Source organism: Naumovozyma dairenensis, chromosome 6, assembly GCF_000227115.2.
Source record: "Naumovozyma dairenensis CBS 421 chromosome 6, complete genome".
In the NCBI taxonomy this organism is placed as follows: domain Eukaryota; kingdom Fungi; phylum Ascomycota; class Saccharomycetes; order Saccharomycetales; family Saccharomycetaceae; genus Naumovozyma; species Naumovozyma dairenensis.
Window position 1 is genome coordinate 699485 of NC_016484.1, and position 26187 is coordinate 725671.

General features: G+C 33.0%; 13 protein-coding genes across 13 annotated transcripts; 7 read left to right on the plus strand and 6 right to left on the minus strand.

The window, feature by feature from the left end:
* Positions 1-164: 164 nt before the first annotated feature.
* SPC98 (Spc98p) lies at positions 165-2828 on the plus strand (the record flags this gene model as incomplete). Its single annotated transcript, XM_003670798.1, has 1 exon — positions 165-2828. The coding sequence occupies one exon, from the start codon at positions 165-167 to the stop codon at positions 2826-2828; it is 2664 nt and encodes an 887-aa protein (XP_003670846.1).
* Positions 2829-3552: 724 nt separating this feature from the next.
* On the minus strand, positions 3553-6531 carry FAR11 (Far11p; the record flags this gene model as incomplete). Its single annotated transcript, XM_003670799.1, has 1 exon — positions 3553-6531. The coding sequence occupies one exon, from the start codon at positions 6529-6531 to the stop codon at positions 3553-3555; it is 2979 nt and encodes a 992-aa protein (XP_003670847.1).
* Positions 6532-6834: 303 nt separating this feature from the next.
* Positions 6835-7461, plus strand: LSM12 (Lsm12p; the record flags this gene model as incomplete). The annotated part of the gene is made up of 1 exon (XM_003670800.1): positions 6835-7461. The coding sequence occupies one exon, from the start codon at positions 6835-6837 to the stop codon at positions 7459-7461; it is 627 nt and encodes a 208-aa protein (XP_003670848.1).
* Positions 7462-7494: 33 nt separating this feature from the next.
* Positions 7495-9105, minus strand: TEP1 (putative phosphatidylinositol-3,4,5-trisphosphate 3-phosphatase; the record flags this gene model as incomplete). The annotated part of the gene is made up of 1 exon (XM_003670801.1): positions 7495-9105. One exon carries the CDS (start codon positions 9103-9105, stop codon positions 7495-7497), a length of 1611 nt encoding a protein of 536 aa, XP_003670849.1.
* Positions 9106-9242: 137 nt separating this feature from the next.
* NRK1 (ribosylnicotinamide kinase) lies at positions 9243-10019 on the minus strand (the record flags this gene model as incomplete). The annotated part of the gene is made up of 1 exon (XM_003670802.1): positions 9243-10019. One exon carries the CDS (start codon positions 10017-10019, stop codon positions 9243-9245), a length of 777 nt encoding a protein of 258 aa, XP_003670850.1.
* Positions 10020-10629: 610 nt separating this feature from the next.
* SSS1 (translocon subunit SSS1) lies at positions 10630-10848 on the plus strand (the record flags this gene model as incomplete). The annotated part of the gene is made up of 1 exon (XM_003670803.1): positions 10630-10848. The coding sequence occupies one exon, from the start codon at positions 10630-10632 to the stop codon at positions 10846-10848; it is 219 nt and encodes a 72-aa protein (XP_003670851.1).
* Positions 10849-11126: 278 nt separating this feature from the next.
* On the minus strand, positions 11127-13274 carry ESBP6 (Esbp6p; the record flags this gene model as incomplete). The annotated part of the gene is made up of 1 exon (XM_003670804.1): positions 11127-13274. The coding sequence occupies one exon, from the start codon at positions 13272-13274 to the stop codon at positions 11127-11129; it is 2148 nt and encodes a 715-aa protein (XP_003670852.1).
* A 2253-nt stretch (positions 13275-15527) lies between these two features.
* Positions 15528-16742, plus strand: CPT1 (diacylglycerol cholinephosphotransferase; the record flags this gene model as incomplete). The annotated part of the gene is made up of 1 exon (XM_003670805.1): positions 15528-16742. The coding sequence occupies one exon, from the start codon at positions 15528-15530 to the stop codon at positions 16740-16742; it is 1215 nt and encodes a 404-aa protein (XP_003670853.1).
* Positions 16743-17026: 284 nt separating this feature from the next.
* TOM22 (Tom22p) lies at positions 17027-17479 on the minus strand (the record flags this gene model as incomplete). The annotated part of the gene is made up of 1 exon (XM_003670806.1): positions 17027-17479. One exon carries the CDS (start codon positions 17477-17479, stop codon positions 17027-17029), a length of 453 nt encoding a protein of 150 aa, XP_003670854.1.
* Positions 17480-18871: 1392 nt separating this feature from the next.
* On the minus strand, positions 18872-22078 carry KRE33 (ribosome biosynthesis protein KRE33; the record flags this gene model as incomplete). Its single annotated transcript, XM_003670807.1, has 1 exon — positions 18872-22078. The coding sequence occupies one exon, from the start codon at positions 22076-22078 to the stop codon at positions 18872-18874; it is 3207 nt and encodes a 1068-aa protein (XP_003670855.1).
* A 439-nt stretch (positions 22079-22517) lies between these two features.
* Positions 22518-23078, plus strand: FYV6 (Fyv6p; the record flags this gene model as incomplete). Its single annotated transcript, XM_003670808.1, has 1 exon — positions 22518-23078. One exon carries the CDS (start codon positions 22518-22520, stop codon positions 23076-23078), a length of 561 nt encoding a protein of 186 aa, XP_003670856.1.
* A 1121-nt stretch (positions 23079-24199) lies between these two features.
* Positions 24200-25327, plus strand: NDAI0F02960 (uncharacterized protein; the record flags this gene model as incomplete). Its single annotated transcript, XM_003670809.1, has 1 exon — positions 24200-25327. The coding sequence occupies one exon, from the start codon at positions 24200-24202 to the stop codon at positions 25325-25327; it is 1128 nt and encodes a 375-aa protein (XP_003670857.1).
* Positions 25328-25733: 406 nt separating this feature from the next.
* FPR1 (peptidylprolyl isomerase FPR1) lies at positions 25734-26078 on the plus strand (the record flags this gene model as incomplete). Its single annotated transcript, XM_003670810.1, has 1 exon — positions 25734-26078. One exon carries the CDS (start codon positions 25734-25736, stop codon positions 26076-26078), a length of 345 nt encoding a protein of 114 aa, XP_003670858.1.
* Positions 26079-26187: the final 109 nt, after the last annotated feature.

Consider the following 26187-nt stretch of genomic DNA (forward strand, 5'->3'; position numbering starts at 1 on the left):
TATGATGATGAATAGAAACTGGAATAGATCGAGGGAAAGTAAAGGATGGCTATCTGATAGCAAGTGAATGAAGCATTGATCCAATTTTATTTAATAAAAAAACTACTCCTTTTCTCGTCTCTGAGCGTAACATTCCCTCCTCAATTGCCATTTATTAATCATATATGGACCTAGAAGCTAGTCTGTCGCCAATTTTGGAGGTATTGGTTCCACCAACTTTATCTGATCTCGCACTTCGATCTCTAATTAAAGAACTATCATTTTTCTTAAAATCATCATCACGTTCAAATGCACATTTACAATCAATTTTACAAGTATACAGTAGCCAGACACCGGGGAACGAGGAAAATATAGCATGCTGGGAAAGACTAGAAAACTTATTGAAACCTTTATGTACAATAAGGAATATTGACGAAATCATTAAATATCTTTCAGTTTTCCAATCGTTAGTGTTTCAAAACTTAAACTCATCTCCGACCTCAAGACATCAACGTGGTAATTCATTCCAAATACCGACTATGGGACATAACAATTACAACAATAATATTTCAATGACAAGTCCACAACAGTATGATCCAAACGTTTCAATGAATAGTCCCACTAGGCCTCAGAGTTTATATGCAGAATCGTTTGAGAATTTGGATCGTTTCTCAGACAGAAGATCTTTACCTTCAATATATAGAGGATATCAACAACAACAAAATAGACACATCAATCAATCTAATAACCTTAATAATGGACCTTTAGTTAGTCTTAAAACTTTATCTGATCAATATTACAGGAGTATGCTCCCTGAAGAAGATATCTTAAGGTATGCATCATATACTTTATTAGCAACTACATCGCATATGTTCCCCATGGATTACAATTCCATTCAAATCCCTTCAAATATCCCGAACTCAATAAGTGCTCTGTTACATTTAATATTTGAAGCTGGTTTACTTTATCAAAATTTGAATGCAATGGTAAATAATTATAACATGAAGGATGTTTCTCCTATAAAGAAATCATTGTTACTACAATTGAATAAAGAATTGCAAATATATACAGGGTTTATTAATAATTTAATTACCTCGAATGCTTGTAATTCATTAAAATCGTTATATATGGAATTATTCGATTCCATATCCACACTAAGAATATATTTTAAATTCATGAACCAATTCGATATAACACTAGGTGATGCATTCTTATCCACATTCCATTCATGGAGATCGCATGGGGATTTGTTAGTAAGGAAAATTGCCACTCAACTATTTGATTGCACATTATCTATATATATTGATTATCTAGGGAATTGGTTGGTATTTGAAAGATTAGAAAACAATTATAATGAATTCTTTATTATTAAAAATACTGATACACAGAAGACACCATTAGACTCATATAAACTAATTCATGAAAAGATCCCATATTTTATACCGAAAGATGTAGCAAAGAAAATATTTATCATTGGCAAAACATATTCATTTCTGATAGATTTTTGTAAAGATTTACAATTCTCAAATAATCTTTCCAAAAAATATACAATAATTTACAAAAATATATTCGAACACTATAATTCTGAGAGCTATAATACCGTCCTTAATAAACTTTTCGAATCAATTGAAAATCAATACAACGAAATTGTCAAATATACAAACCTTTTACTTTGCCATAAATTCCATTATCATAAGATGATATTAACATTAAAGAATTTACTTTTGATGGGAAGATCGGATTTCTTAGATTTATTAGCTAACAAAGCAGTAGACATTTTGAATCCACCCTCTGTTTCCATCCAGGAATATAAACTAACTAATTGCCTACAAGAAGCTGTTCAATATTCATCCATTGCATCATTATATTTAAATAAAGAAGATAATAATTTCATAATAAATGGATTAGATGCAAGAGTATTAGATATGGGACATGGATCCATTGGTTGGGATATATTTACATTAGATTATAACATATCACCACCTCTATCCCTGATTATAAATGTTAACCGTGAAAATGGTAAGAAAGAATATTTAAGAATTTTCAACTTCTTATGGAGATCTAAAAAGAATTCATTCTTTTATAATAATGAAATGTTAAGAACTACCCACATCTTGAAAATGTTTAAAAGATTAAAGCTAACGAATCCACTAATCAAAGATGTTACTAAAAAAATTGCCAAATTAGGTATATTGAGGTCGCGATTGCAAAATTTTAATTTATGCTTAGAGTCGTTTTGCCAATATTATATCGTCGAGAAGGAATTCCAAATTTTACTTCAGAAATTGAATATATCAGACGAAGGTTCAAACCCAATTCAAATTAACAAGAAATTAAAGACAAAGAATACAAGACTGATAGAGACATCATCAATACCTATTCTAAAACCTAAAAAGAGTATATTTGCTGATGATCACACATCTACTAGCACATATGGACATGATGCGGGATTTGATGGTGACCATTTGAATATTGAACAATTGGAAGAAATTCATAATAATTTCTTAAGCAATATTCGATCTCATAAACTTTTAATTGCAAACTCTACAACAAATATTGGAACATATTCGAAAAAGGCATACCCAATCACATTGATTATAATCTTAGAGACACTTTTCCAATTTATTAATTCATATTCTCAATTAAACGATATTTCTGAAAAATTATTAATCCAATTCAATTTACTGGATCCTGTTGATTTGAATAATTTATTGACAGAATTTAGTAAATCATCTATCGAAGTGACCAGATATTATAAAGTTTTCCTGAATCAATCACATGTGTTCGAAAGAGATTTGAAAGCTGACAATGATGAAGAATTAATAAAATTAGGTAGACAGATCCGTTAAGAACAACTTATTATGTCATACTATAGTAATATATACTTTACTTGATGATTTATTTAAACTTGAATAAAAATAATAAATATTAGGGCATTTCGCTATAGTTATTTTAGTTTGAAGAAAATACCCTGTTTGCGAGTGCTTGTGATTTTGTTATCCGCTGTATGATGGGCTTCTGCCACCAAAACAAAACTCGATTGGGCAATGTTTTTGTGACACTTGCTCACTTTAAGCCTTGTTGAAAATGTGCTTATAACTTATAAGTTATAACCTTCCTCGAGAAGTAGAAAATTAAGGGAGCGTATTTCCCGTATTTACATATCTAATAGGTAGTATCTATACGAAGTCCTGGATTGCTAACTTTAGATAGAAAGTATCGTAAACTAAATCCGGCGAGTAGGTGCTAAATAAAATGAGGTTACTGGCCTTGATCTTTTTATATGAAATATAGGACTAAATAATATGAAATGTTGCTTTTAAAAGGAAATGATTCTGATGGATGATTTGGAATGATTAATCTTTTCATAAAAAAACTTATATAAATTCTGAATGACAGTGATTAATCGTTACTTAGTACCATTTGTCCTGCCGGAAGAATATTTTAGTGTGAGAAGTCGCATTGGTATATTGGAACAGAATTTCAAATTCTGACTGATATGTTGTTCTGGACGCAATTTTCAAAGAATTCAGTTATGCTCTTACAGATATTGAGCACTGTGAGTATATGGATCTACAAAACCGAATATTCGGGTTCACTATGCAGTAAATTTCCTTTTTCAGCATACCCTAATGCTTCCATCGATGAGCCATAATGCCTAAAATTATAAAATTGCATTAAAGCTCTAAGAGCAATTTCTTGACCACATGCATCATTGATTTCACCTGCAATATCTTTACCAGTAACCCAATTATCAATCAACTCCAGCTCCTCGTACAGGAATACGCCGGAAATCAACTCCATATGTTCAGATTTCCATCTTTTATTTTTAAAGGGAGTCAATTCTTTAATGATTCTTAAGATAGGATGATAAATATCTAAATTCTTCAATCGATAATATTTCTTGAATACTGTCCCTACAGATAATGGTAATTCTTTTAACCGTTGAGTTTTACTATCGATAATTTTTCTTAGGATCCTTAGCATATACGCCAACGATGGTAATATCATCGTATCGCGAATGTCACTAGCATCATTTGGAGATAATGATATAAAGTTTTCCGAGTATTGATTATTGTATTGAGAACATGTTGCCCAAAATTCTCCGTTATTTGTTATTATTTTGCCGCATACCCTTTCGGCATAGTTCTCTGAATATTTGTTCAAAAGTGACATACTTATATTGATATATCTGGAATCATAAAGCAGAACTGATAATTGTTCAAATTTTAAAACATGATTCAATTTGAACCATTTCAATAGAACAAATAATATACCCGATGATGCTTTTAATGAAATCTCTTTCATTCTTAATATTTCTAAGTATGGCTTCAACTTTTCAATTTCATCTTTGTTAGAAAGGTCGATCATGCCACCATCATCTGCCACTTCTGTTCTCTTATAAAAAACATTATTCAAGTTGGATTCCATAGTTTGTAAAAGAACCGAAACCAAAGCATTTAAGCTTGAGAAACAATCTTTATAATAGCTATCAATTCTTTTCATAATTTCAATCGGTTTTTTCATAGAACAAGAATAGTCATCAACGCTCATATTCATATAATTAATAGCAATATCATCATCCGATATGCTGTCATTAGGTTCTATCGCCATATCTGTATCATTTGATTTCCAGCCACGTTCCGTCTTCATGAACATGTCACGTTCTTGCCATAATTGTTTAGTACTCAGTTTAACTTTTAAATTATCTGATAATATAGTAGCAGCTTCATCAATACTATAAGGAAACATAATATTATTTTCATTATTTTCTTTCTCATTAGTCGACTTGATTCGTTCCGTTAAGGCATCTGATCCATTTTCATCATCAGATGGATATAAGCAAGGATATAACATATTGGTTTGAAAAGATTTCCTTAACCTCGGTGTGTCTGATAGTTGCAATAATTGAGGTGAAGCGGGTGGTGAGGGGAACGGTGTCGCGATATGTTGTTCGGGAATAGCTAAGTTCATATTAATGGGATTACTCGATTTTGATCTTGGTATTTCTAAAAATTGAGATAATGAACAAGAGTCATTAGAATCTATTGGTAATTTGGTTGTTTCCATGGAGTAGTCCGGGAATCTTGATGTAATATCATCCCGAAATGCTCGATAATGTAAGGGTGATATTGATAGTTTAGTACTACCCTTGGCATACCCCCCATACTTTCGTTTGTGCGGTTCAAGACCATGTAATTCGTAAAGAGATGATTTTGTTTCGTTATACAGGTTTTTGTCACCAAACTGGAGTACCAATAATTTGAATAAAAGTAAAATTATATTCCTAATCCTCATTGATAATCTACTATTCCATCTCCACTGTTCTATATAAAATGTAAGGAATTCTAAAATTCTTGCTTCGTAGAATGCTGTTATCGTTATGTTTACCTTAGCATTATCTCTATTCTCAATGCATACACATACAATAAAATATATTACTGAACTTGAATAAAAAAGTAATGATGAATGTTTCTTCAAATTTCCTCTGCTATCTCGACATTTTATGGCTATCTTCTTGAAATTTTCAAGTAGTGTATCCAAATGCGGTATTAACAATAGATTATTGCGTCGTATCTGCTCTAATTGTTCGCTCATGTCCCTGGTTAAAGAAAAAGTACCCATTGATATAAAGAATATGGTCATTAAAGCTGAGTCGGTGAGGTTGGAAGCATGGAAAAGCATATCTATCATTTCTCGTGCATATGAATCATCTTTGAGAAACTTCTCAGGTAACTTTACCATTTGATAAAATTGTCCTTTACTTTGAGGAAATTTGAGGAAATCAGAATTACAATACCAATCATTTAATTCATCTTGTAAACAGTAAAAATCTTTGAATTCCCAATCAATTGATGGTTCCTCGATGGTACGATTAAGTGTCCCATTAAGAATTTCTTCAGCCCTTTTGTCCAGATTCTTTTGGAATTCATCATTAACTGGCAGATTATAATCCCTCCCATTATTATTGTTATTATTATCTGATTCCGGAACTTTATCCCAATTTTGACTAGGCATTTTACCATCTTGTAGATGTCCTATTAATGGACTATCAATCTCGTCGACATTAGTGAATTCATCATCGTCTTCACTTTCATCAGGTATATCTAAATTACCTTGCGATGGAATCTCTGATCTCAATAACAAACCATTCTCATCATCAGATTCATTGCAATTCCCATCGTCTTGATCAATATTATCAGCATTAATATTATCATTATTACAATTATCTTCCCCGAACTCCAGGAATGGTGGACTTCTAGTAACGATATCGCCTTCCAATCCAGAACGTTTCCTAAATGTATTATCCTTACTATGTCTTATATTTTCAGAAGAAAAAGACCTTTTCATATTTGAAGAAATCTTATTAGATAGCCTTAAATTATTTCTCAACATAGAATCCAAATCTTGTAAAAGAATATCTCTTTCGCATGGTTGTTGCAGTTGTGGTGATTCTTGCCTTGATTTTTGTGAGGAATGTGACGGGGAAGAAGAATTTGATTTAGGTCGAATTGCTATGTTCTCTAATGACATTGATCTTGCTATTGGCATTCTTGGGGAGGCTATTGATATGGATGCTATTATTGAATTATAGGATTAGAATGGGCCCAGATCTGAGTTGTGGTGCGGTTGGCTCTGCTAGTTTTATATACTCTTCTGTTATTGCTAATTTCTTGAATTTCTTAAATGTCAAAAAGACGTTATATATAATCTAGATCAAGAATTTAAAATTAAAGCGATGGAACAGTTCACCAGCATTGATAGATAAAACTGCTGTGATAGGAAGAATATTTGGCCCTCCCATTGCATTTGCATCTGCATTCTGAATTAATATACGGAAAGACCTTCCTGCTAATGAGTGTAAATTTAACGCATATTCTTGGTTGGAGAGTAAGAATAACAAATATTTTAGATACTGTTACAGAAGGTAGAATATATTCTTTTAACTCTAGTAATAATACGATAACGTTAGATACCACTACCTCCACCAAGAAGAATAAAATTAAAAAAAGTAAAGAAACTAATTTGCATGACTTTAAAATAATCAAATGTCTGTTTATTAAACATTTAGAAGTTATTGACGATAAATCAAAAAAGCAATCAGGCTTTGGTAATATTAAACCTAGTTATATCAATATTGATAGAATTGATCAGTTATTGAAAGATCAAATAGCAAAAGCAAGTATAAAGGAAGGATTATTAAATCGAGGCGTTACTGAAGAAGGTCAATTCATATTTAATTTGATTCATAAGACAATTAGTGATACAAAATGGGGTAGTAAAAGTAATTCTATTATTATATTAGGTGATATAGAGATCTCTTCACCTTACAAAGTTGATAATATCAAATGTCTCCATGAATCAGATTCTAATAGCAAAAACTCTTTGAATCTTATAGTAAAAATTGTTCAAAATGGATGGGCAAAGTGGAGGATTAATCATCCTGATAGCGATAATGATGATGGAAGGAAAGGCGGTTAAGAATACGTCTATATATATATAATGTTATATATATTATGTATGAAGTGACCATTTTAATATTATAGAATCAAACAGTTTCAAGCCTCTATTATTGGTACCTTTCAACCCATCAAGATCTTCCCATTTAATATAGAAATAAAATTGCTGCCTTCCCAGATTTTGTTCATTTATTAATTCGTTTAACATGAAATGTGTATTTGAGTTGTTCTTACTACATTTTACGGTTTCAAAGTAGAGATTTAACCAACAATGTGAATGTGATACATATGAAGTAAATTTACTTATAACTTTATTTGTAGTTGTCATTGACGATGATGTTTGTAAACTTTTAATTTTCAGTGTGAAGTCTAATCGTATATCAGTATTTTCTAAATGTAATGGTGAAGAAGATGGTAATAACATTATTAATCTATCATTTTTAGTTTTCTTACTACTATTTGAAGGTGTGATCGAAGATGATAAGGGGGATGATAAGGTTGATGATGAAACGGTATCTCTACTTGTTGTTAAATTGTGAAAAGTAATCAGGTCATTTCTTGTTTCATTATAATGTTGCAGGTTTACCGATATTTCGTATGGATATTGGAATGAGTAATCAGAATCAGGAGAGGAATTAAAGTTCGAGTTTATAATTGTTGTTGGCTCGAGCAATTCTATCGAATGGAATGTAAATCGTGCCAGTTGTAATTGATTCAGTATCATATCTCGATGCATTGAATCGTAGTAAAGGAATAATTCATGGTACTTTAGGAATCTTAATTGTGAATATATTGTGACACCTTTTGAGATACCGGGCTTAAATCTATTATTCATGAATACAGCTTTTGCCGCATCCAATGATGATGTTTGCAAATTACCTGTTCCTGGATTGTATTTCATTAAATATGCGATACATATTGTACCACAACGACCTTTCCCCATTTTACAATGCAATACAGCAATTTTCTCCTTACCAGATGTAGTGAAGTTATGAATATCATCGATGATCTCTTGGAGTAGAAGAAAAGGTGGTGGAGAATGATCAAGCCAACCATTTCTTGAAAGAAATGAACTAACAGGTATGCTCGATAATTGACTTGTAGGGATAGAGTCATCCCTTGCAACAATTTCAATATTTTGTATTTTAGCTTCTTTCTTTAAATAATACGTAGCCACAGAAATATTTTTATGATCATTGTAATTGTAATTGTCATTGTCATTGTTATTGTCATTGTCCTTATCATTATTATTACTCACTATAACACCACTTGAATTTGTCAAACTGATTACATCTTGATCGGTATAATCAGATAAGTTTGATTCCACTTTAAAATTATAAATTTTCCAATTTCCATTTCCATGATTTAAGTTTAAATAAATTAATAAATCCATAAGATTATTTCTATAAAATAATTTTGGATATTTGGTGACGGGATATGAACAAACTATAATATTTGGAGTAATATATGAGAGATCCAAAGTCAACCCTAAATTATTCTTATGAACTTTCAAAGGTGCGGAATAAATTGAACGTATCAAATTTGATGCATGATCACGTCTATGTTTTTGAAATGTTGGTTCCATTTTTTTGTATGGTTTCTTTTGTTTACCTCCGCTATAGGAAGATTTTTGATTGAAACCAATTGTCATGTTAATAATATTCATTGTAAGAGTATTGTGTCATATAAACGTTCTAACAATTTTTACATTAAATTTTTTTCCGTCATCATTTTTCCGGACACTATTACATAGTAGTGCCATTTACTATGTACATCTAATGTTAATGAAAGAGGAGAGATGCATTAATTCTGTTCTTCAAGTTCAACGTCACACAAACTCAAAATACCATCAGCTACCCAATTTAATGCCGTCACGATTGATACATGGTCATCATTCATAAAGTCTAAGATTTTATCATTTTTGTTACCATTGTGTAGCAGCTTATCCTCTACGTCATTATTTTCAAATAAGAAAGAATGATTCTCTTTATAAGATTTATAAACGAATTCATCGAAATAGTAAGGTGGATCAACCCAAAATGAATCTAGCGTCTTGTATCCATCTCTATTATTTCTTCTTTTTTTCAAAATACAATACGGAGCACGAATCAATAAGTTTAGATTAAATTTCGAACGTATTTCCGAATTATTCAAGATCATAAATCCATCCACAATAATGATTTTATATTCTGCCTCATTGATTTTTGCATATTTTTGTTTCAATTCCGTTAATGCTTGTCCTTTCAAAATAGAGTTGAATTTTGTTAAATCGTCTACATTGTCATTATGAATCAATTTATTAGAGACTACACCTGTTCTTTTAATGGAGTCCAATTCTTTAGCAAATAGTGAAAAATCTAGAGCTTCGGGACAATCCCAATTTTGAATCTTACGGATAGGATCGATGGGGATTTCACTATCGTGTTTATAAAAATCATCTTGATGAATTAATGTTGCTTCGGGAAATATTTGAGATGTCAGTTTAGCGATAGTAGTTTTACCACTTGAGGAACATCCGCTGATAGCTACGAGAATGATCTTTCTTTTATTATGAGTAGTATTCTGTGACGGCGTTGACATAGTAGTAGTTGTTTAAGATATAGCCCTACACAAACTATAAGAGATGCCCGACGTCTGTATATCTAGTGCTTAAATATATAAACAGCAAGTAGTAAAGTAGTAAAGATAATGGAACTAATGGGATACTAATACCAGCCTGTACCTACAAACAATGCACACAATCCTAATAGTTGGTCTAAACAGTAAGAACGGGATTGAGCTAGTACGTACTCTATGCAAATGGTCTGCGTCTGGACTAGCACAGGTCTTCGAGCTCGAATGGACATATCTGTCTACTGCTGAAAGAATTTCCTTGGGTGACGCTGTTGGAGGGTTCCCACGCAGTATTTTGGTGTCGGAATTATGGGGGGCACCAATATACATGTTACCCTCTGTTAGAATCTTCCATAAAAAATAAATAACACGAATGCGAATGCGAATTTAGCGTCAAACGTTGTAAGTTAGTTAGTTGGATTGGGTTATTACTGTATTACGTCCCTCTACTCTGGGACTTGCTCTATTAAGACATATACATAATTGATAAGTGGTAATCGAAACAAGAGTTCTCTTTGGAATCATAATATCCATTCTAAAGGCAACAACAATACGATTACATATACACTAGGCAAATATGGCTAACGAAAAGACAGACAACCAAATTGAAAAATTAATGGATGTACCATTAGAATTCGTTAAGGATGGTAACCAATTTTTGACCAAGTGTAAGAAACCAGACTGGAAAGAATATTCCAAAATAGTGAGAGCTGTTGGTATTGGTTTCCTTGCTGTTGGTGTCATTGGTTACGCTATTAAGTTGATCCATATCCCAATTAGATACGTCATTGTTTAAGAGTAGGAGGGGTTTTTTTCTTCATTTGAAACAGAGGCTCTCTTTTTACTACCTTTATATATACAACATGATTTTTTATCGTACAATTCTTTTTTTCTTTAGTGCAAAATGTAGCAATATAACCAAATAATATTAATGATAATACTCCCAATAATAATAATAAAATGTTTAGTAGGTGGAACCCCTCTAACAATATGTTCGTCTATAAATTAGTTTAAATAAAATACTTGGGCTTATATAGTATATGAATATGTCCATTTCCCTTTTTAAAATGATAATTAAATTTTCATAGGATATGTCATCCTCATAAAATATTGTTTTATTCCAGGCCCCAACAATAAATCATATTTAGCTCTCCTTTCTTGTAACAATTGAGAAGCAGCATCATTATCATCATCTTCGTCGTAAGCATTGTGTTTTATAGTTTCCACTTTATCATTCATTCTTTCGCTTATCTGGTCATACCCAACTCCTGTGTTTCCTTCTCCTCCTTCTTCTTCATCATCATCTTTTTCACTTGATAAACCTGTACCAGATGAAAAATGATCTTTTAATTTAGCATCATTTGCAATTTGACGTTCTCTTAATTTCAATCGAACAGCATATTCCCTTAAAAACAATATTAATATTAATGCAGTAGTAAAACAACATCCTGAAAAGATTTGTGTATGTAAATATGGATTATTAATATTTTTAGTATCCACTAATGCTTGAGCAATAACTTCCACTACTAATAAAACAGGTGCACCTGAATAATTAACAAACCCCCAACCAGCTAAAAAATCTGTCGGTCCACACATATCTGCAATCAAAACTGTATTCATAACATTGGCTACACCAACACATGATCCAACCATGATAGAAAAAAACAGTAATTGAAGAAATGTATGAGCTGGAATCCAAAATGCAAACATGTATACACATAATAAAAATGTTAAAGTCACAGTAACATTACATCTACCAAATCTATCACCGAGAAGCCCCATTACTGGTCGACCAATACATTGGCAGCCATTCAAAACTGCAGTTAATGTAGTCCCATCATGTTGTGTTAATCCCTTTGCAACAGCATATGCAGCTAATGTGAAAATCATTAAGTTATAACCAAATAATGCAAATGTGAACCAAATTGCAATCAGGGGGACAAATGGTTTCCTTGTAACGATCTTAATTGATAATATCATAGAAAACGTATTTTTAATCGGAGCCCACGATTTGAGACCTAGCGGTTTAATAGGGTTATGTTCTTTAATTAGTGCAATGGCAATAAAACTTGACGTGACACATGTAATCGCTAACATCCTAAGACACCAATGTGTATCTCCACGGTCATGAATCATTTTATTAGAAGCTAAACTATAAATGACACCTCCCATACCAGTACCCATCAAGGAGATACCTTGAGATACACCTCTTTTCTTTAAAAACCAACCAGGTAAAACAGTCGTTGCTGGAGTAAACATCAACGATATCCCAAACCCAATCAATACACCTTGTGTACAATATAATTGCCATAATTTAGTAGCAAAACTTGCTAAAAGAAACCCTGCTAACATACATAAATTACCAATGATCATAGTTGGTTTATTCCCAATTACTTTAGCGATAACCATAACAAAGGGACAAAACCCTTGACCGATGAAGACACTGAGACCAGTAACTAAAGCATAGTCATATTTCGAAGCACCAGCATATGTCCCGTTCGATAAATAAAAACTTAAAAATATACCGAATGCAGAATTACAACCCCAACTATTTAAGAAAATTACAGTAACTGCCACTACCACTACCCAACCGTAGCCACCATCTGGTGGTAAATCGACGTTACCACTTTCTTTATTCGTAAATACTCTCTTTATCGTCTCCCCTTCTTCACTTTCTTCTTCCGTTCCTTGCTCCTGTTCTTGTTCTTGTTCTTGTTCTTGTTCTTGACCTTCAGATTTCCGCCTCTGTATCATTTCCGCTATATTAGCCTTAGAAGAAGTATTATTATCATCATGATGAGGACGAGGAGTGTGAATACGAGATTCTAAATCTTTCAAAGAAGTAGCAGTAGATTGGAACGAATGTACTGCATCTTCTCCCTCTTCCCCTTCTCCATTATGTTCTAACCTTAATGCATCACCAATGTCGAATTTAGATACTAATATATGATTTAAATCATTTTCAGTTTGGGAAGTTTGTAAATTATCATCCTGTACAGCTTTCCAAATGTTAGTGACTGTTCTAGTGACTGTTCTTGCAGCGGAAATGTTCGATATGTTTGTTCGTTGTCTTGAAATGGGTACGGTTTGTGCAGTTGTTAGTCTATCATTCGTGTTTGAGTTTGAATGTTCATTTTTTGGTAATGGTAATGATTGTAAGGATGTGGTTACATTACTTAAATTTGAGTCTAGATCACTTCCTATTGAAGAGTTTGAGCTCATTTTTTTTTTCGGTCAGTGAATGTGCTGTGTATCGTGTTGTAAAATTTCGTTGTATTATTTATACAATGCGTTGATTAAATCATAGAGTAGCAAATATCTTTCATCAATGATATATAGGTACAGTTCCCCAATCTCGAGAATTTTTCTCTATTGTCCTAGAAGATGAGTCAATGGGAAGCATAATTCGCCAAGAGTTTCGGCAAAACTACAAGGAAGCTTTATATTAATGGTTTAAAAGACTGTTCCTAGGGGTTCCCCCGGCGATAAAGGTATGGAGTTGGTGGGGCATTTTGTACACAAACCTCTTTCTATAGCTGTGAAGAACATCCTCTCCAAATGACAGAATCACCAGCCAAGGTGGCCGATTATGATTAAGATTAGGCCTAGGAATTGGAAGGTGAGACTTTTCCAAATAGGGTAGGAAAGGGTCAATATTTTTTAGATCGAAAGTAGGTTTGAATTGACAAATTTAGGGCTTTGAACATTAATGATGATACTCAAAATATCGTCAGCCTTTGATTCAGAGCTTTTAGGGATTGAAAAATCATAGGTTTATACCAGTTTCATATACGTTCGGTTTACTCTCTTTTCTGAGTACATGGGTAAAGATTTCCTTAAGGTTGTAGGCTCAGATAAATTCTTTTTGTCTCAGTATGGGTCATGTAGCAGAAAAAAAGAAAGTAATATTTGACTGGTGGAACCCAAATAGAGATGTAAAGGTTTAGTTATACAACGGTGGATTATGTGCTTTTCCTATAAAAAAACGGTAAGTTTGAAATAGGGTTGAGATTGAATTCAGGCTAGAGTTGGACCAAAAAACTTTTGAAAGGTTTTATCAGGGAAATAAAATAGGATAGGGTTTGTCCAACACATCATAGGATTGAGAATTTCAGTCCGTCCTATACCCGAGAATGATGATTATTATTATTTTGATAGGAATAAGCCTCGGCAAACAACGGAATACACCGGCTATCTAAGGTCAGTCAATGTACGGGTGTTCTCTTAGTCACGTGCAAAATAATACTAAGGAGGCTCTGCTCTTGCTTTACAAACGTAACTGCACATTTAGATTTATAGTACGTGGATATTGACATGTACGTAAAGCCTCCGCAAAATATCATGAACGATTATCATTATAACTTTGACGAAGATATAGTTCAGAAAACACAATAGCAATGACTCTGTCAATATTGCTATTATACATTGAACACATTTCCGTATTTATCATGCACTACTTTAAATATACATATAAACCAAGGAACCTATATCTAATAATCAACATCTTCAACGAATAATTCAATAGAAAATCATTGGAACACATATGTTATTGAAGATGTCAAGTCCTTGTCAGAGTATATCCTCTTTCCTCCCTTCCCTTTACCCTTATTTTACAAATTCGTACTTTGAAAAGAATGCATTACCCGGGGGGGAGCCCTTTGGAGGGAAAAATAAAAAATAAATAAACGGAGAGTATTTAAACGCACAAACTTTCTTCAACACACGTCTGTCAAAATATTACATGTCTTTTTATTGTAGTTAAATAGTAAAAATATATAACCATAGATCCCTCAAGAAGTTTGAACATGTGCAAGAAGCATGTATAGTGGTTTTCTTTGGAGTCTCTGTTTCATCTGTGGCGCCTTTTGCAGGAGTTTTTCCTGTCTGTCATTTGATGATTCTCTTGGAGATTTTCAATTAATTCTATTCCAAAACTATACATTGTTCTTCATTTATAAACCCCCATGCATGTAGGAACTTCTGGCAACATTACAAAGTGGGATCCAAGAGTATATTTTATCTCGCCCTTTTTCGCTAACAATGACTAAGTTATTCTCCCACAGTCATATAGTTTGATAGTAGCTGGGCAGCAATTACTTTTATATTTATGTAACATGTAGCATATACCGGGTAAAATATGTAGATGGTCTCGATCGATGCATATGAATCATACCAGTTTTTACGTTGCTAAATCCCAATAACGTTTAGCATATACCTACGTATAAACACGGGATATCGACCGAATATATATTTAAGGAAAGTTAAGCAAAATTCAAGTGGCCTAATTTCCAATTCTTACGTGAAGAAATTCTCCAGGTAAGCCAGATATAAAAGAAAGCAAACACGGAAAAATTCTATCAGTATATCAATCATATTTCCGCAGCTACCCTTATCGTTTTTCACTCACCCTAAGAATTTCACTCGTTCTTTCGATTAATCGCCTCAATCAGTCTAATTTGAATTCAACATTCAATCATGGGATTTTTCATTTCTCGAGATAAATTAACCAACTTAAAATCCTACAAATATCAAAGTGAAGATCATTCTATCCTTTCTAATGCAATACTAAAACCATATTGGAGACAATTCTCCAAAATCTTCCCCGTATGGATGGCTCCCAACGTAGTAACATTATTAGGTCTATCTTTCATAATCATAAATGTATTAGCCACGTTATATTATGATCCATCATTAACTGAACAAACTCCATCATGGACGTATTTCTCGTACGCCATTGGGTTATTCCTATATCAAACATTCGATGCATGTGATGGGCTTCATGCACGTCGTACGGGACAATCTGGGCCCTTAGGTGAATTATTTGACCATTGTATTGATTCAATTAATACCACTTTGTCAATGTTACCCTTCATTTCCACGGCAAAGATTGGATTTGGGAAATTACTCATCTTGGTTCAATTCACTGTCTTGGGGAACTTTTATTTAAGTACATGGGAAGAATTCCATACTCATAAATTATATTTAAGTGAATTTTGTGGACCTGTGGAAGGTATTTTCATCTTAATTACTTCTTATATAATTGTGGGGATTTGGGGACCTGATTTAATGTGGCATAAAGTCGTATTCCAAAATGATGTTGTTCGTATTGAATCTATTCATTTATGGTTTACATTTTCATTCTTTGCTGTCTTTTATAATATTATCGCTGCAAGTAAGAATGTTAAGCAATATTATAAAGAACAAGAATTGGTTAAAGACGGGCAAAGCGACTCTACTGGAACCGGTTGTCAGAGAAAAGCTGAATTGGAATCACAAAAGGAGTTGGATATCGCTATTAAAGGGTTACTACCATTTTTGTTTTATTTCATTAGTGTTATAGTACTAATTACTGTGAATGAAAATTTCATTAATTTACCACTAGTTTTATCAATTGGCTTAACAATGGCATTTGTTGTGGGACGTATCATTGTTGCACATTTAACGAACCAGGATTTCCCAATGATTAATTTCCCCATGCTAGTTCCTTCCATTCAATTGGTTTATTATTTAATTTCTACACATTATTTGAAACGTGATACCACATCCACAATAATAAATTTAGTTTGGTTTGGGTTAGGTTTAACTTTAGGAATCCACGCCATGTTCATTAATGAAATCATTTATGAGTTTACTGATTATTTGGATGTTTATGCTTTAACCATTAAACATCCCCATGCAAAGGTTGTCTAATGCGATAAAATACCTGCTCAATCGTATATTTATGTCACTTCATAAGGTTAACGCCTATAACGAGCTGTCTGACAACTCTGCTCTATAATTAAATAGCAATAATCTTTGTCTTTTTTTTAAAATGCTTTTTATTCATTAATAACTTTGTATGGATTGAAAATATAGATTGTTGACGTTATATATATGATTTATTATATACAGGATAATTTGTTAATTGAATCATATAAAAACAGAACAGGAAAGAAGAAACATATAAAGCAGGAAAGGGAAATAAATTTATCCTTTTATTTGGCAGGAGCAGCATTAGAATCACCAACTAAAATTTCATTAGCATCTTTTTGTAGATCAAAAGTCTTTTCCATTTCAATCAATTGTTGTTCAGCAAGTATAGAAAGTGAAAGTGGTACACCCAATAATAATGCAGAAGTGGTTAAAATCCAAGTGATATTCCCAGTCTTGGAAAATGCAGTCTTGATAAAACTAGTAGTTAAATTGAACGCATTACAAATATTTATTCTTTGTTTTGGTGGAACAATATCTTTCAAAGCATATAGTCTTTCCATGAAAGTTTCATTTTCATTGAAATCATCTTCAAAATCACTGTCATCATCTTCTTCTTCTTCATTCTCTTGCTTTAGTTGTTCTTCGGTTGGCTTAGCATCATCAATGATACTTCCATTTTGAGTAGTCTGAGTTGGAACGTCGTTTTCCTCTTTAATTTCAGTCAATTCCACCATTTTTTGTTGGTACTTATTTTTATTAGACGTCTCTAGTTGTATATAATAATAATAAAGATGATGCTCACTTTCAATATCTCAATCAGCTTCAGATATGATTAACAAGAAAATGAATCCTATCTACACATTTAGACTAATCCCATTCTTCACGAACTTTTTTCCTTCATGAATTATAGTTCACTGGAATCCGGGTTACCCATTATCCTGAGCCTCCAGTCACATGACTACTGATTTGTAAAATGGATAATAGACAATATTGAATCAATGATATGATATGATATGATATGCTTGGTGTCACAACAGAAATTAGGTTTTATTTAACTATTCTTAACGTTGACAAAGTTAACAAAGCGAATGTCAATTCTAAGAGTTTATACTAGTGTTATTCAGATGTGTAAGTGAATATATTATTGTTATCCCCGCCTTAACATATTGTACAAAGGAAGAGGACACACATGTAGGAACAACGGATACTACGGAGAACTACTAGAGTCATCCTTTGTAGATAAAAAAAGGTAATTAGCAGAATGAGTAATAACTCAGTTAATTTATTTATATTTTAACTATTAGTTTTTATATGGTCTTGTTAATACACCACGATAGTTAAGATCATCAATTAACATGATGGACCTGTGAGGTGGACATTCTCTCTCTAAACCATATCAATTTATAGACTTAAGGATTGAAATAGTATTAGCCGAATATTAGTTGGGCCCTCATCGAGTATAACGAAGAGGGCTTTAAAGTGTATTATCAGTATATGTGGCACGTCGAGAATGACGATCTTAAAACTGAAGCTACTTCAGAGAACGTCACCAATATTAGAGCCTTTAGGTATTCCTCATATTGTCTAATACTTCTAATATAAAATAACTATCCTGAAAGCTAACCTATTTTTGGTAGCTGAATGTGGTTAATAGTATAACCATAAAATGTCAATAAGAAGTAAATTGCATCTAACATGTATAAATCCTATTTTTTATTATGAGTAAAAATCTCAAGAGTAGAATATTAATAAAAATGTATTAAATAATCTGAAAATTTATTAAAATTTGAAGACGACTATAAAAACTTAAAGAAAAAATGAACACTATTCTTACCCGCTCATACTGAGATCGTTGCTATCGCAGTGTAATTTTTTTACTGCTTCCTCTCTCAACGAATAATATGAGGCTTGAGGGTTCATGCGTTATAGATACGCCCTTAAAAATCTTGACAAGTTCAATGGATAGTGACATATAATGATTATAGAGTGATACAGACATATAGGGCACAATTGTGACGATTGGGTCATTGCCCAAGTAGAAAAAGCAACATCATTCTCAAACAATGTTTAACATATGTGTTTATAAACTATATAATGTACAAATCTTTATCGGTTAAGTAAGTCGATTACACTTGAATGAATTGAGTATTCTTATTTACTACTTTTTTTCGTTTTTTACTTTTCTTTATAGCTTTCATCTCTTCTTTGTAAATAGATTCGGCATGTTCTGTGGTTCTCTTTTTACCTGTCTTGACACTGACTACACCTTTACTTTTGGCAGCTTTCTCTAGACTATTCTTCGATTGTTCCCATTCTTCACTATTTTCATTAATAGCGTATTTTTCTAGATTCAATGAATTAATCAACTCCTTTTGTTTTTCCTTCATTGCCTTAACAGCTTCTGAACCAGCTTCTTCTAAATCTTCTTCCATTTGGTCTAATGCATCTGCAGCATTATACTGTTTAATCTCTTCACCATTCATTTCTGCAATTTCATCGTTTTGAAGAACCGGTAATGATTGATCAATAGATTCACTCAAAACTTGACGGAAATAAACGGAGAATTTTCTCATTATTTTAGCAAACATTGCAATGGTTTGATTTGCCGGTAAATTTAACTCTTTGGATATATTATCGATACTTTTACGTTGTAACCCAATAGCTAAAAGAATAGCGCTTTGAACACTTGATAAACTAACTGAATTACCCATTTTACCGCCAAAATATAGCAATGACAACATTGGTAACATATCGACAATAACATGGTAATCTAGTAAGTTATTAGCATAACTATCTAATCTTTTCAAATCAAATGGAGAAAAGATATCATCTAACTGTGTCTTATTCAATTCCTTGATATGACTTGTTTGATCATCTCGTAATTCTTGTGCCTTTTTACTACTTTCAAGAACACTTAAAGATTGTACTGATGTAAATTTATGGAAGTCATACGATAGTAAAGATAAAAATCTCTTATGGAAATCATTAGCAAACTCTACTAACCAATTACTTTCTCTACCTTCTAAAACGTTTAACATGACACAGGTATGTTCACCAGTTAAATCATTAGCAGTTTGACGTAAGTAAACTGGCACGAATTTATTATTTTTCCAAAACTTATGCAATGACTGTGTTAAACCATAAGATACACCCAAATAATGTAGATAATGAGGCGGTTGCTCAGAAAGCTTCAATAATAATGGAGGTAAAGTCTTTGCATCTCTCAATTTAATATCATCTTTTAACAAGTTAGTCTTCTCCAATTCCTTATCACTAACTCTTTTGATAGAATAATCCTTTGGATGAGTTTCTTCGGACATATCAGTGAATTTACCTTCAAAATAATCTCTTAATAATTGAATGGCACGAGAACCGTACCCCATTGAGGAATATTCAGGATTAGTTGCAATTCTAACAACACGAGCACCACTCAAACCAGCAAACTCTTCATCTTGGAATTGTTGAGAGATTAACCATGGAATCAAATCACCACCAGCTCTTTGACCTCTTGACAATGAGTTTCTAACACTTTGTTTGGAAATTTCACCTTCTAGTGCAATTTGAATGACACATAATGGGTCTGGAATTCTACCACCATCCTTAGGGTCAATTGGTGGTAATAAGACGAATAATTGATGCGCTGGCGCATCACTCATTAACTGTAAATCATTTGGAGAATTTTTGTAATGTGATGCAACGTACAATGCCATCATTTTCTCTAAGAAATTTTCTGAGACCGGATGGTATGAGAATAATGTATCTCTGTTGACGACGAATAAGTTACATTGAGATGGATGTGGAGTACCACGGGAGGCAAATCTTGGGTTCTTAATCAATGTGACGTCTAGACATAATAATTTATTTAACCATTTTTCAATTGGATCACCTGGGGCGTATCTAATTGGTTCATCTAATGAAATTTCCTTTAATTGACGATGAGAACCGCTTAATGATGATGATGACGTGTTGTTTTGTTTGGCGTTATCTCTTGAAATAATTTCTGTTTGTGATTGTTCACGACCAGTGGAAATTGATTGGGTACGTAATTGTTGAATTAATTTCAATGATAAGGATCTACCAGTACCTTCGTAACCGTTGATTGTAGAAGCCATGAATACTAGATATGGACCTAACAAATTCTTAACAATTGGTAATGGGATGGCTGCAGCTTCATCGATTACAACTAATTCAGCTTGACCCAAGACATGAGAATCTTGTGGAATGATATATTGGATGGTTTGCCTATGACCTCTCTTAATATCGACCCTAACAATAGCTTTGTTGAAATCAGGATTTGTAGATTGAATAATATCATAATCAATATGTTCTTGGTAACCTAGGGCATCGAAACCTTTGAAGATAAATTCGAAAAGAGTCTTTAAATTTTCTGGAGATGGAGATGTGACGAAAATGTTAGAATATCCATGAGACACCGCGGCGGCAATGGAAACACCTAAAGCTGCAGATTTACCTCTACCTCTTCCTGCTGTTAATGCTACAGTTGAATTTAAAGTTTTTTCTGAAATAGCGTCAATGAAAGATAAGATAGCATGAGCTTGATTTACAGTCTTGGATAATCCAACCAATGAACCTGCAGGTTGAACATCTTCCAACGATTCTTTTAGATCTTTTAATTCTACTTGTTTAGGTGTTAATTCATTATCATCCTTTGGCGGTAATGGTTTAACATTCTTAGCACCTGAAATTGGCAAGACATTCAATTCATCGTCTACCACCAAACAATTCGGATTTGACCCCAATGAAAGAATAAATCTTTCATTAAATCTTGCCACTACATCCCCATGTGCTTCAGTTCTATAACGAGAATGAACATCCATAGTCATAGTATATAATTGTTTCAAAGAAGTCATTGATTTCAAAAGGATCACAATAGTCCCACCTCCTTCCACGGTTTCCAAAGTTCTTGCCAACAAATTAGGAGTCAATGCTTCAAAATCTTGTAAAATACACATCCCATACGTATTACCCAAAATCTTTTCTGTTTCTTTATAATATACATATCTAATATTTTGATTTGAAATGAAAGTTTCAAACGGATCTTGATCATTAACTTCTCTTGTTCCTCTCTTGATTTCCTTCTTAATCTTTGCTTCTCTTTTCTTTCTATGTGAAGTGAATCCCAACAATTTCTTCTTATATGCCCATAGGACTGATTTGTTCATTTTCAAATCGGCACTCATCATTAAGTAATGTAAATTTGGTAATTGGTTACGTGCTTTATCACCTACGATGACGAAGAAGGATCTTTGCTTCGTTTGAACACCATTCCTGATCAACGCAGGGATACGTGAATCGATTGCCTTCTTAGCCATGATAGTTAAATATAATAGAGTATGTGTTGCTTGGATATTCTAAACTATGTAGCCCCCACTCTCACTATCTCTCTTTCTTTTGTAGTTATGATGGAAGAAGCTACTACTATATAGGCTTGCTTGCTTGCTTGCTTGCTTGCTATGTAGTTTAGTTTTTCCTCGATGAGATGAGCTTTTCACTGAAAACTGAAAAATTTCAAACTGTAAAACAAAAAAAAAAATTTGGAAAATGAAAATTTCATTATAACAACAAAAGCAGGGTAACACCATACAAAAACGTCTGGTAGCGCCGTTGAACCATCGGTAAGATATTTCAAACTTCAATACCTTTTGTTATAATGGTTATTGTGTTGAAAAATCTCTGGTTGTGATCATCATAGTTACTTCAGCAAGTGAAGTTGCATGGAAACTAGAGTATAAAATAGAGTGACAACCAATAATGGAGGATAAAGAAACTAAAGAATCGGTAGTCCCAGAAAACAGTACTACTACTGTCACGACCAACGAGAATGGTAAAAAGAAGAACCCATTAGTTTTTATTTCTGAAGGTAATGCAGATTTAGAAAGCCAAGAAGCAAAGGCTAAAATAGAACAAACGAAATTTGAATTACAAGGTAAGATTAGATCTAGGAAATCTTTGAGAGCACAATTACGTAGCAATGCGATTAGTAAGAATCGTAAATTTAATAAGTTAGTTAAAGAACGAGAAAGTTTTAATAGGTTGAATAAAGAGGAGATTAATTTTTTCAAACAGATTGAATCAGAAAAGCTGTCGAAAGAAAAGGAAACTGAAAGGTTTTTACAAAAAAAATTGGAAAATTTCGATAAGAAGAAGAAAAAGCTAGAGAAGACGAAGAGTAATTATAAACCGAGCATAGAAACAGTACGAAACAATTTGGAAGTTAAACAAAATATTGGTGTTGTCAAATTGAAAAACAAGAAACTCAAGACCAAACTAAAAATCAAACTCAACCAAGAAAGGTCAGATCAACAAACTTGATGTCAATAAATCAATCACTCTCTGTTTACTGTTATTCCATATGTGTTGCTATATTGGAATCAATTAGCTGCCAGTTGTATCATTGTTCTGTGTTTGTTTCCATCAATATATAAGAACACGACGACGCAAACGACAAATGATGATACTGTTACATTCTTTTTGAGTTATGTTATATGGAATGCTTTTGCCGATTGTTCGCAAGATTACAAAAGTTTAGCAAAATTTAACTCATCACCTCCAGTTACTAGCAATTTATCTATGCGAATGCTATATTCAATGCAGAAGAAAAGCGTAGAATCCATGATGATTGAGTTTAAGGTTATTATCAAATCATTGAAGGTCAAGATACTTTGTGTGCTTAAGTACAGGTTACATTAGTTAGTATTATATCACTTAGAATTGCCTCGTTAGGATTCTTAGTACGTAATCTCAAGGCGAAGGTCACTCGCTATGGCGCTTCCAACTTCCAACTGACACCTAAAATATTGGAGTAAACAAAGTTTATTAAAGAGTAAGTAAGTACTTATGTATGTACCTTGTTTAATATTCAATACACTTTAACAAAACTGATAGGAAGGGTTGAGTTATAGCTTCATATAAGTACGTAAGTAGAGGTAAACTGAACTGGATGGAGAACAACAACAACAACAACAACAACAACAACAACATCATCAACAGTTCTCTGAGCTTCATTCTTTCGTCGTATTTGTGTACAGCGTACTGTTCTGTACTGTACTGTACTTACCTGTACATTACGTAAACGGTAAATGCTTTGTAATATTTTTGGTCCTTGTTTAGCCGAGCTCCAGGCTCCGAGGCTGTCCGTTACCCGTGGCCCGCGGCAAGTAAAAAAATCCGGAAATTTTGGAAAAATCTAGAAAATACACCGTTACATACTTATTTACGTACTGTATACATACCATCATTCGTAACAAGATCCCCTGTATGGGAGGGAAATCTGTATATAAAAAGGGGATAATTTATGCATCTACTTAAAATTACCAATTCTCTTTCCCAATTCCATAATTCTTATATAATTGGATCGGATATCTCTTACATATATAGATTAATTATATGATCCTCCGATTGAAAGTAAACTTGTACTCTCACGCACCCACACAATGTCCTTACCAAAAACTATGAAAGCTGTCGTCATTGAAGGCGACAAAGCCGTTATCAAATCAGACGTCCCTCTACCAGAATTAGAAGATGGTTTCGTCTTAGTCAAACCAGAAGCCATTGCTGGTAATCCTACCGATTGGAAACATATCCAATGGAAAATTGGACCACAAGGTTCCATCGTTGGTTGTGATGTCGCTGGTAAGATTGTCAAATTAGGTCCTAACGTTGATTCCAACGAATTCCACATTGGTGATTCTGTCTATGGGTTTGTTCATGGTTCATCTGTGAGATTCCCTACTAATGGTGCGTTTGCTGAATACGTAGGGATGGATTCTAAGATCGCTTATAAGGCTCCAAAGGATATGACAGTTACAGGGTTGGATAATGTCCCAGAAGGACCCGTTAAAAGTTTCGAAGGCGCTGTCTCTTTACCAGTTTCTTTGACTACTGCTGGTGTCGCATTGACTTATAATTTGGGTTTGAAATTGGATTGGGAAGCTTCTAAACCTCAAAATGACTATCCAATTTTGTTTTGGGGTGGTGCTACCGCTGTAGGTCAAATGTTCATTCAATTAGCTAAGAAATTGAATGGGTACTCCAAAATTATTGTCGTGGCTTCTAAGAAGCATGAAAAGGTCTTGAAGAGTTATGGTGCTGATGAACTTTTCGATTATCATGATGAAGATGTCATTGAACAAATTACTAAGAAATATAATAATATTCAACAATTAGTGGATTGTGTTTCTAACCCAACTACTATCCAACAAACTTACAAATGTGCCGCTAAGGATGCTCCTGCTACGGTCTTGCAATTAGTTACATTAACTGAAAAAGATATCAAAGAAGAAGATAGAAGACCAAACGTTAAGATTGAAGGTACTTTATTATATATGGCTGGTGGTAACGCAGTTCCGTTCGGTTCAATGACTCTTCCAGCTTCTCCAGAATATAGACAAGCTGCCATCGATTTCATTAGATTCATCAATCCAAAATTAAACAACGGTGAAATTCATCATATCCCAATTAAGGTTTATAAGAATGGTTTAGAAGGTGCCATTCAATTGACTGATGATATTAAACATGATAGAAATTCTGGTGAAAAATTAGTTGCTACATTCAAGAATTAAATTGTTATATAATTGATATACATTCTCTTGCTTAATCTATCTCTCATATAAATTTATTCATTCATTAGAATTACGATAAAAACAACGTCATACAAACATAAGTAATCTAATATAATATTTCTTTCAATAGCTTGGTATGCTCCTTCTATGTTGATTTATTTATTCGCTCCTCTGAGGCGTGTTTTACGTTTACGTTTAATGCACGGAACATCAATCTTCCTTCGAGACGCAAAGAATTTTTCATAGCAATTTTTACGTCGGTTGGAAAAGGAAAAAACACACTATTGGAGACACCTCTTACAAAAAGATGTCTTCTCCCTGAATATTTTGTAAGACCTAGTCTCAAAGTAAAAGGATACAATTCAATTTAATCAATCAAAAGAAATCAAATCAGCAAAAAAAAATAATGTCTGAAGTTATTGAAGGTAACGTTAAAATCGATAGATTAAGTCCAGGTGATGGTGTCACTTTCCCAAAGGTTGGTGATTTAGTCACTATCCATTACACAGGTACTTTAGAAAACGGTCAAAAATTCGATTCCTCCTTGGACAGAGGTTCTCCATTCCAATGTAACATTGGTGTCGGTCAAGTCATCAAAGGTTGGGATGTCGGTATTCCAAAATTATCAGTTGGTGAAAAGGCTAGATTAACTATCCCAGGTGCTTACGCTTACGGTGAACGTGGTTTCCCAGGTTTAATCCCACCAATGGCTACTTTGATCTTTGATGTCGAATTATTGAAGGTTAACTAATTAGAGCATTAAAAGAATATGCATACAAAAATATTATCTATTTTTCTCTTTTTTTCTTTGTTCTTCTAAAAATAAATAACATCTAATATAATAAACAAAAATCATATTA